A 10,792-nucleotide genomic window follows, 5' to 3' on the forward strand; every position below is an offset into this window, starting at 1 on the left:
CACATGAAACTCTTGATGTTCACGGTTTAAACAGAGATCCGTGTGAAGTACAACTAATCTGTCTAAAGAACAGATTACGGAGATATACAGGATCACAGTGAGCGCAAAATGTAGTTTTAACTTATAGTTTTCAAATGAACTTAAAAAGTCCTGCTCTATTAGAAAGTTTTAGAGACCACAATTTTATTTAGAATTGGCAGCATCCAGCAAAGATCAGATTTATTCTTGGTCTTATGCTTCCAGGAATCATTTTGCTCAAAGTGATCTTGGCAATTGATAGCTGTGAACTACCCAGGGAACTAAAATATCACTTTCCAAGCCTTTTTCTTTTTTTTACTGAAAAATTTCTTCTCTGACAACTATGACATTAATAGTTATTTTAAACCTGAAGAGAAGCTTACCATCCGGTAGATTCTAAGAGAGCAATGTTTTACTTTTGTAGCTTAAATTTAAATTTAAATTTAAATTTAGCATAAAGCTAAAATTTAGTTTTTTTTTTTCTTAAGCTTCCAGCATAAGAGATTTGGAAGTCTTGGACCTAATAGCCCTATGATATCTCCTGCCAGTTCAGAAGCTTGTCAATCACAATTCAGCCCTGTGTCGGCTACGGCCAGTTCCAATAGGCACCTCTGGGTTCTGACAGAGAAGCAGGGTCCTGTCTCCCCCATCTGTCAGCAATAGTCCTGTCTCCTATCTTGAAGGAGAGAAGAAGGTGTGTGGAGGTTGAGCTGCCCAAAGTGCTGTAATAAGAAATTACCACAAACTTGGTCCCCCCAACAATAACATTTATTTTTTCACAGTTCTGGATGGCAGAGCTCTAGCTCAACCTCCCAGGGTAAACCATAGTGTTGGGGAGCCCCAGCCCACCCAGAAGCTCTGCTGGAGAGTTTGTCGGCCCGGGTCTGTGTGGCCCTGGCATCCTCGGGTGGGACTCGGTGCAGCCTCTTCCTCTTGTGTTGGTGGTCACAACTTCTCATAAAGGTATTTATGGCTGCAGCTACAGCCTGTCCTGGTAGTCTTAACATTGCAGTTAAAAACAAAAAGAGGGCCCTCTCTGGTGGCGCAGCGGCTTAAAGCACAGCACTAAGAAGCTTAAGCCACTTCCGCATGAGTTCGATCCCCGTCTGCCCCCAGGAGATCCACATGGCGTGGCAGACCTCTCCTGACCCGCCCGCTGCTCCCCTCAGCAGTGTACTTTGTAGATCTGCCTGCTCTGCTCCCTGCTCTGTCTCTGGTGAATCCTCTCACCCTCCACATCTCTGGCCTGTACCCCAGTTCTGTATGAATAAATAAATAAATCTTTAAAACAAACAAACAAAAACAAAAAGAATCACTAAGTGATTAAAAAGAAAGCCCTTACTGAGGCAACCCTGGTTTACAACACAGTCTGTGACTTAGAGGGCTGGGGCCATAGCCTTTAGGTATTTGGTGCACACCCCACTCACCACCACAGTGCCCCTCAGCCTCCCCCACGGCTCTGGCACCCGCGTCTCTGCTCTGGCTCCCCCATCCCTCCTCCAGTAGCAGCAATTCTACGGTCAGGTGTTGCAGGTTTGTTACTAGTTTGATTTTACCTTACCTTATTCCTCTTTCCCCACTCTAGTCTTCACCTATAAGAGACGCGATCCAATCATTTTTAATAACTACTCCTATTTAAAGCAAAATTTGCAGTTTCTGGGAACTACAATCCAGATATCTTTATGGTTCATAATTCAGTCTACCCTGTTCCCCCAAACCCCTCAGTTGGCCAAGATTGCATTTTTCGTTCCTCTTTTTTCCTTTTGACTCTTGATTCTCTAGGGATTTGGAATCAATGACTGATGGATCAATATTTAGGTTTCCTATCAGTGTAGTATATGGGTCATACAGGTAACTACAGCCTCAAATTCTTATTACCGAAGCAATTCTATTCTAATTTTCATTACCCCTTAGTTATTTTATGCATAACTATTGTCTTGTTTTATGGATAAAAGTTGAATAAAATATATTTACTGTTTTCAAGGAATTCATATAAAATGCACCTCCAAGCATATTGCAAATACAGGTAGAATAATGTTGTTCTTTAGGAAAGACAAAAAGGAAAATGGGCAAGAAGAGGAAAGAGCAATTCTTCATCTTCCCTTTATGTTTCTTCCATTTGTTCCCTGGACACCCTAAGTGTAAGTAAGAAGGGGGGAAACAAATTACCCTCCTCAAAGGGAGGAAAACAGTTTAAAAATATATGGCGAAACCAGATGTCATATGACTAATAATTGGTCTTTCAAGGCAGCATAGAACTAATTTCTCAGTTATCTAAAAAGAACGATCTTCACCTAGACTAGCCATGTCTCACTAGGAGCTACACTGATGCTTCAGTCGGGTTCCCAGTGATCCAGAAGGAAAACCAGTGGGTGAAGTGGATGATGTATCTTAAGTCATAAGATGTTTATCTCTCTTTTCAGAGAGGGACCTTAGAAACCCAACATTGATGGATGAGAAAAATTTCACCCAAGTGAAAGAGTTCATACTTTTAGGGTTCACGACAGACTTGTGGCTGCAGAGAGTCCTCTTTTTCATCTTCCTCATGATTTACATCTTCAGTCTCTTAGGAAACATCACCTTGATCTCTTTGATCTGTGCTGATTCTCGGCTCCACACACCCATGTATTTCTTCATTGGCAACCTGTCATTCCTGGATCTCTGGTATTCCTCTGTCTATGCTCCCAAAATCCTCATGACCTGCATCTCTGAAGACAAAAGCATCTCCTTTGCTGGCTGCCTGGCTCAGTTCTTCTTCTCTGCTGGGCTGGCCTACAGTGAGTGCTACCTGCTGGCTGCCATGGCTTATGACCGCTATGTGGCCATCTCCAAGCCCCTCCTTTACGCCCAGGCCATGTCCTCGAGATTGTGTAGCAGTCTTATTGCCGTTTCATACCTTGGTGGCTTTGTGAACTCAACCATCATCACTAGTGAGACATTCACTTTGAGTTTCTGTGGGAACAATGTCATTGATGATTTCTTCTGTGATCTGCCCCCACTGGTGAAGCTGGCCTGTGATGTGAAGGAGAGCTACCAGGCTGTGCTCTATTTCATACTCGCCTCCAATGTCATCACTCCCACAGTGCTCATTCTCTCCTCCTACCTCTTCATCATTGCTGCCATCTTGAAGATCCGCTCTGCGCAAGGCCGTCTCAAGGCCTTCTCCACCTGTGGCTCTCACCTGACAGCTGTCACCTTGTACTATGGCTCAATTCTTTTCATTTATTCTCGGCCAAGTACTAGCTACACACTGGAGAGGGATAAAGTGGTGTCAGTGTTCTATACTGTGGTGATACCAATGCTGAATCCTTTAATCTATAGCTTAAGAAATAAAGATGTTAAAGATGCCCTGAAGAAGATGGTAGGCAGAGCAAAGTTTTCTTAAATGAAGGTCAGCTTGGCTATATTTTAATGTATAGATGATCTCCATGTCATTATTAGTCTGTACTCTCAAAGAAATAAAATGAGCAACAACAAAGTCACGATAATGTAAAAACATTAATCTGCACTTGCCTTTTTAAGTTGTCGCAAATGTATTTGAGTATGTTTTTAAATGAGTCGTGGTCACATGCAAAAAAGCTACTTACATACTGATTGAAATAGACAGAGCTATAGAATTACTGGAATTTTACAATGGTTGAAAGAGAAGATTTATTTTTTAAATAGTCTAGTTTGACAGTTTGTAAATTGCTTGTATGCACTATTTTAAAAAAAATTATATTTATTTATTTATTCATGTAGAACTGGGGTACAGTCCAGAGGAGCAGGAGTGGTGAGAGGCTTCACCAGAGACAGAGTGGGGAGCAGAACAGGCTGATTGACAAAGTACACTGCTGAGGGGAGCAGGGGGTGGATCAGGAAAGATCTGCTGCACCACATGGGTCACCTCCGGGGTGGGGATCGAACTCATGCGGAAGAGGCTTTAGCTTCTTAGGGCTGCACTTTAACCTGCTGTGCCACCAGGGAGGGCCCTTTATGCACTATTTTAATCTAATCTCTTACCTAAGGGGAAGTGATGCAAATAGTTATGGGGCCACTGTCAGGACTAGCTGGATTGTTGGGATTAACAATTTGTCAGGATTAACTGATTTACCACCTTTAATTAGCAGGTGAAAACATAAGAAAGCAGCCTACAACTCAGCCTCTCCAGACTCTTTTGTAAGATAGAGTGAGGAATCTTGAGTAAAGTGTTTATAGGAAAATTCCTTCAGGGACAAGTTTAATTCATTTCTGATTCAAATTTCTTGGCAAACTGTAACATAAAAATTTCCATGGATTAGATACAAGAAAGTACAAATACACCACGGACACAGAGGCTTCCTCACAAGTGATAAATCAAGAGCAAAATAGTGGAAGCCTATTCAACAGCCAGGAACGGAGATGTAGGAATAAGTAGGTCACAAAAAGCTTTACATCCAAAAGAGGTTTGCAATGAAAATTTCCACTAGGTGAAGCAGTGATTGGCAAAAAATTAAGGTTTGGTAAAGGTTTGTATTTTCTTGCAAATTCAGTTTTACATATGAATTAAAGAAAAATCAGAGAATATTTGTTATCATACATAGCTTATTTGAATGTTGGTAGTCGTTATACATATCACATGAGGCTTAAAGTTTAAGAAACAAAAACAAAAAGACTCGTTTGGTGTTGATATATCCCTCTGCTAGGCATATATCCATAACTCAGTACTACAGACTGGGTGACTGCACTGCTTATTTCATCACAGTTCTGGAGGATTCAAGGCCCACTTCAAATGCCATCAGGTGCCTTTGCTCTGAGGCCTCCTTCCTGGCTCGCAGAGAGCTGCTGTCCTGCTGTGATGCCACAGTCTCGGCGGCTTTAAGCACAGCTTCCTTGCTATTTCTGTGCAGCTACATTTCTATTAGATTTTAATGTGACATACCCAGGCCTATTGGGGATAGGATCCTCTTCTTTTACTCAACCACCCTCTACACGGCCTTGTCTCCAGATAGAGTCACACTCTAAGCATCTATGTGTTAGGATTTTAAAATAAAATCTTATGGTAGATGCAATTCAATTCATACTGATAGGGTTTGGACTGATAAGGTTTTTTTGGATAATGAGACAAAGAAGGGAAACTGGACATAGAAGACTGTATGATGAGGACAAAAACATGAACCATGTGACGCAGTCTGGAAAAGTCTAATTAGTCATCTTGGACAGTTTCTATCATCAAGCACCTGATTATTATATTGTGACTTCTATACTCTTAATAAAACACTTCTCTTTCCAGATGTCTTAATTATTATATCATCCCCAAACTCCAAATGAAATTTAAATGAGTCTTCAGAGACTGAGGCATGTTTTTCTGACTTATTGTGTGAAAGAATAATAACACAGAGGGCTATTAAGGAAATACATATATTGGGTCCAAATCCTGCCACCACGCAGAAGAAAGGGAAGAGAGTGTCGATTGCATCAGTGTCCTTCCCGAGAAAGCGAGAAAGGGTAAGTTACCCACCAGGCAGGGAGGTGATTTGGCTTCCCGTAGCTGCAGTTGGAAAGGAGATACAGAGTCTGGCCTGGCTCTCCAAGGATCACTGTTAATACAGAAACACACACACACACACACTCACGGCCAGTCTTCTAAATAGGAACAAACTAATGGTCTATGAAATTCTATCGTGATGCTATATATATATATATATGTCCTGAATAGTTGGAGCTCAGCTTGAAGGTGATAGTACTTTAGGGGAGGAGAAAGCCTCAGAATATAAAGGTAATTATCCACTTATTCCACAAATAATTATTTACTGCTGATGAGTTGCTGTTCTATACTCTGGGAGTCTGCAGAAACAAAACAGAAAAATCTTCTGTGGTGAATGCATTCAGGGGGTGGAGATGGCCAACTGGCTTCAAAGCAGGAGTTAGAAGATGATGACAGGTCTCGTTGAAAAGAGAGCTGAGCCAGAGCAAAATAGGACAGTTAGGGATTGCTGGTGGGAAGAAGGCACGGAGTCTCCCATAGACTGGCGAGGATGGGCTTTAACAGGAAAATGGCATTTGAAAGGAACTGCGAGGAAATGGGAGCACTGACTCTCATAGAGGAGATATAGCCTTGATCGTTTCTGGAAATAGCATTTCAGGCAGAGAGACAGTGCAAACATCTTCCACGCTGGGCCTGAGAGACTGATTGGGTGAGCGCTGCTGGGGTGAACGGTAGACGACGTGGGGGTTCGGCTGTGGGCAGGAGACTGTTGTGAGGACCTGTAGGTGAGGTTTAGAACTAGACTTGGCCTTAGAATAATTTGGGCACAATAGGGTTGTTTATTGTGCGTGAATGTCATGACTAACCATTTTTTGGCAAATAACGCACACTTATTTGGAATTAGATTATAGACGGATGACTCTGTAGACCAATTAGAAGGAAGAAGAATATTGCAACATTGGCTCAGACGTAACAGAAGGCCACCCCAGAGTCAAAGGTAGAAAAACAGAATCTACTTTTGAAATCACCATTGTGGCCTACTCTGTTTTCTTCTAGAAACTTTTCCTGATATTTTAGTTTTCCTCAAACTCAGCTTTTATACATAAGTCAGGAATTAGTTTTCCTTTTGAAAAAAATAATAGCCACCATTATTTAAGTACTTCCTGTGTCTGCACAGCCCTGATATTTTCCCTACTTTTTCAGGTGAATAAATGTGAAAGGAAGTGATTTACTCTAAAGATTAAAGAGCTTTTAAATTAGAATTTGAGCTCAGGTGCCATTCCAATTATGCCATGAATCAAGTGTTCCTATGCAGACCTGTGCTGGCCTGGGGCTTGCACGTACGTCTGAGGGTCTGTGGTTTGCTGTTAGATTAGCTGGATGCTAGATGATAAAGAATGTTCCTTTCACAAATCTGGGGCCTCCCTGCTAGTAGTGAGGTCACAGAGGGACGCAGCCTCATTATTCAGCAAAAAGCCCAGACTGATATGCACATTCTGTGGCTTATGTGGCAAGTTATTGGCTTCAACAAACCACAAGGCCATCCGGAATTTAAAGTTAGGTAAACAAAATCTACTTTTGAACTTGGAAATTAGTGGATTTTGTCCCTTTCCCCTCAACATCACAAAGAGGACTGATTGGTGATTTAGTTTTGTTTCTTTCTCTTTTAAATGTTAGAGCTTTGGCAATGAACTGACATCCTAAATAGATGTAAAAAGTGAGAACAAGGACTACAGAGGTGAGCAGAGGCAGCTCACAGGACATCTTTGTGGGTCTAATGCCTCTGTGCTCGGTGTGCAGTGAGCAGGAGAGACATCGAAGCTGTAAGAAGCAATCTCGGCAGGACACCCAGCTGTGTTTCCAGTGCCACTGTCGAGTCTTGTCCTCTCTGAACACCATCAGTGACGAGACATTATGGAGCGGGTATTTAAAGACCTAGCTGCCTTGCTTCCTAATAGTGGGAGATTAGACCTGAGGTAGAAAACTAATATGTGCCATCTAGTTACAAACAAACTCTGCCTTGTCTTCAAGGTAAATGTATTAAACATGAAGGCAAATCAGAATCCTCTGTTAGTGTTAGATTTTCCTAAAGCCATTGCAGCTAGGGAAAAAGTCATCTGGCTCCTGGGAAAACTAGGCTGTTTCCCTCATGCGTGTTTTAAATTAGAATCTCCTTTAGCTTCTCTCTGGTAGTTATGGAGCTTCAAGTGATGAGCTTTAAAGAGTTTATGGATTTTTATGAATTCTTGACACCATACCAGGGTTATTTTTATTGGTCAGCATCTTCTCTATTAAAAAATACCTCTGAGGGCCCTCCCTGGTGGCGCAGCGGGTTAAAGCACAGCATCGAGAATCTAAAGCCACTTCCGCATGAGTTTGATTCCCGCCTGCCCCGGAGGTGACCACATGGCGTGGCAGACTTCTTCTGACCCGCCCACTGCTCCCCTCAGCAGTGTACTTCGCCGATCTGCCTGTTCTGCTCCCCACTCTGTCTTTGGTGAATCCTGTCACCCTCCACATCTCTGGCCTGTACCCCAATTCTGTATGAATAAAAAAATAAATCTTTAAAAAAAAATACCTCTGAGTATGCCTCATACCAACCAGAGGAGGTGATGGGGGAGGCAAACCTAAAAAGATTTGTAAAGCTCTTATTAATGAGTAACGGATTTCAGATCATCAGTCAGTTACAGTGTTATCTTAGCAAAAAACAATGAGAACAATTCATCTATAAAAGACATAAGTGACATATCAATGAGAACACACACTTATGATAAAGAAAATTCTGGGCTCAAATACCCCTCTTCTGTTGATCAGTCCTGCAGCTTGGAAAATTTTCAATGCTACAGGTATCATAACAGTACCTGCCTTAAGAAGTTGTGGGAAGGATTACATGGATTCAGATTAGAAATTAGAGCACCAACTGGAACAAAAATACACTCACTTTACTAGCAGACATAGAACAGTTTGTTGGTTTTTTGTGCCCTACAGCACAAGACACATAGAAGCTCAACAATGTAGAATGGATATTAAATTATCTGAGTGTCTCTGTGAACTTGGATAGATGTACAGGTATACATGGGGATTTTTTTTTAGAGATTATTTGTGTATACAGAACTGGGGTACAGGCCAGAGGTGCAGGGGTGGTGAGAGGATTCACCAGAGACAGAGTGGGGAGCAGAACAGGCCGACTGATGATGTACACTGCAGAGGGGAGTAGCAGGTGGGTTAAGAGAGGTCTTCCAGGTCATGTGGTCACCCCCCCCCACCCGGTCGGCGGGGAGGGCGGGGATTGAGCTCATGCTGAAGTGGCTTTAGCTTCTTAGTGCTGTGCTTTAACTTGCTGTGCCACCAGGGAGGGCCACATCGGGATCATTTTAACCCTTCTTTACCTAATAAGACCTCATCTGACTGAGTCAGGGATGTGATTTTTCTTGTTTGCTGACAATGAGGGCATTTCTCTGCACCCAATATTTACTATGTCAAACCCCTAATTTCAAAACCAAACTCTGGTTCCATTCTCCAGTGATCATTGCAAAAAACAGACCCAAGTGCTGTCATTCTAGATAGTCATATAAATGTGTAATCCTCTTGTTAATTGGTGATTTCATTGGTATCATTATTTATCAAATCCTAAATCATCATTTTCCCCATTCTTACTCAGGCTTTCTCCCCTATAGACATGGAGCTTGGAAATCGCACCATCCTGACTGAATTCATCTTGGTGGGCTTCTCTGCCAATCCCCGGTGGAAGCTGATTCTGTTTGGATTATTTCTGATACTCTATTTGATAACCTTGTCTGGGAACATGACCTTGGTTATCTTAATCCACATGGATTCCCGCCTGCACACTCCTATGTATTTTTTCATTGGCAATCTTTCCTTTTTGGACTTCTGGTACACTTCTGTGTATACTCCCAAAATCCTGGCCACTTGTGTTTCAGAGGCTGAGCGCATATCCTTGGCTGGGTGTGGAGCTCAGTTCTTCTTTTCTTGTCTGGTGGCCTACACTGAGGGCTACCTCCTAGCCGCCATGGCCTATGACCGCTATGCGGCCATTTGCAACCCATTGCTTTATTCAAGTGCTATGTCCAGTTCTCTCTGTACTGGACTCGTTGCTGGCTCCTACATAGGTGGGTTCTTGAATGCCATAGCCCATACTGCCAACACCTTCCGTCTGAGTTTCTGTGGTAACAATATCATTGAGGATTTCTTCTGTGATGTCCCTCCTTTGGTCAAAATGTCTTGTACAGACACCCAGGTCTACGAAAAAGTCCTCCTCGGTGTGGTGGGCTTCACAGTCCTCTCCAGCATTCTTGTCATCCTGATTTCATATTTCAACATCTTCCTGGCCATTCTGAAGATCCGCACGGCCTCAGGAAGGCGCAAGGCCTTCTCTACTTGTGCCTCACACATGGTCTCTGTCATGCTCTTCTATGGGTCCATGTTGTTCATGTATTCGAGGCCGAGTTCCACTTACTCCCCGGAGAAGGACAAACTGGCTGCCTTGTTCTACACGGTGATCAACCCCTTGCTCAACCCTCTCATCTATAGCGTGCGAAACAAAGATGTCAAAGCGGCCTTCTGGAAGGCGATACAAACCCTACAGCCACAGACATGAGGTCACCTATTTGGTAGAATGCTCTCACTGCAATTTCCAAACTCTTGGTTCATAAATGTTCATAAATGTTGTAGTTTTTCATTTAAATATGAGAAGTTACACTTAAAATTCTGAAACTTTGATCAAACTACTCTTGTTATTATTTTGTTGTGATTTAATTATTTTAAACCTATAATATTTGGTTTGATGGTCTGTGATACCATATTTCACTTCTTTTCCATATTAGATTTTAATAAAATTTATTCCTAAGGATCTTAGAAAGCGAGAGTAGATAATTTCTATTCACATGTTTTGATTTTGAGGCTTGGCTAGAACTGCTTCTATTGGAAATTTACTCAAGATTTAAGAAATATTTATTTTTATAAGGTATTCCTTCTAGATGCCTTCATAAAGCTCTAATTGAGAATATAGAAAATATATTTGTGTCTTTGTGCCTTCTACATCCATTTAACATTAGGTGAAAATTTAAAAAAAGAGTTATTTATTCATTCATAAAGAGCTAGGGCACAGGCCAGAGTTGCAGGGGGTGAGACAGAGTGGGGAGCAGAACAGGCAGATCGACAAAGTACACTGCTGAGAGGAGCAGTGGGCGGGTCAGGAGAGGTCTGCTGTGCCATGAGGGTCACCTCCGAGGTGGGGATCGAACTCATGCTGAAGCGGCTGCTGCTCACCTGCAGCTCTGAGTCCCAACCTGCTGCCTACCGTGGAGG

The 10,792-nt window shown here is 42.3% G+C and overlaps 2 protein-coding genes across 2 annotated transcripts; both read left to right on the plus strand.

The window, feature by feature from the left end:
- Nucleotides 1-2,467: 2,467 nt before the first annotated feature.
- LOC101630140 (olfactory receptor 1013) lies at nucleotides 2,468-3,403 on the plus strand. The gene has a single exon (XM_004683469.1). The coding sequence runs from the start codon at nucleotides 2,468-2,470 to the stop codon at nucleotides 3,401-3,403; it is 936 nt and encodes a 311-aa protein (XP_004683526.1).
- Nucleotides 3,404-9,143: 5,740 nt separating this feature from the next.
- Nucleotides 9,144-10,082, plus strand: LOC101633778 (olfactory receptor 9G4). The gene has a single exon (XM_004682776.2). The coding sequence runs from the start codon at nucleotides 9,144-9,146 to the stop codon at nucleotides 10,080-10,082; it is 939 nt and encodes a 312-aa protein (XP_004682833.1).
- The last annotated feature ends 710 nt before the right edge of the window (nucleotides 10,083-10,792 follow it).

Source organism: Condylura cristata, unplaced genomic scaffold (genome assembly GCF_000260355.1).
Source record: "Condylura cristata isolate star-nosed mole 26May11 unplaced genomic scaffold, ConCri1.0 scaffold00015, whole genome shotgun sequence".
Lineage (NCBI taxonomy): Eukaryota > Metazoa > Chordata > Mammalia > Eulipotyphla > Talpidae > Condylura > Condylura cristata.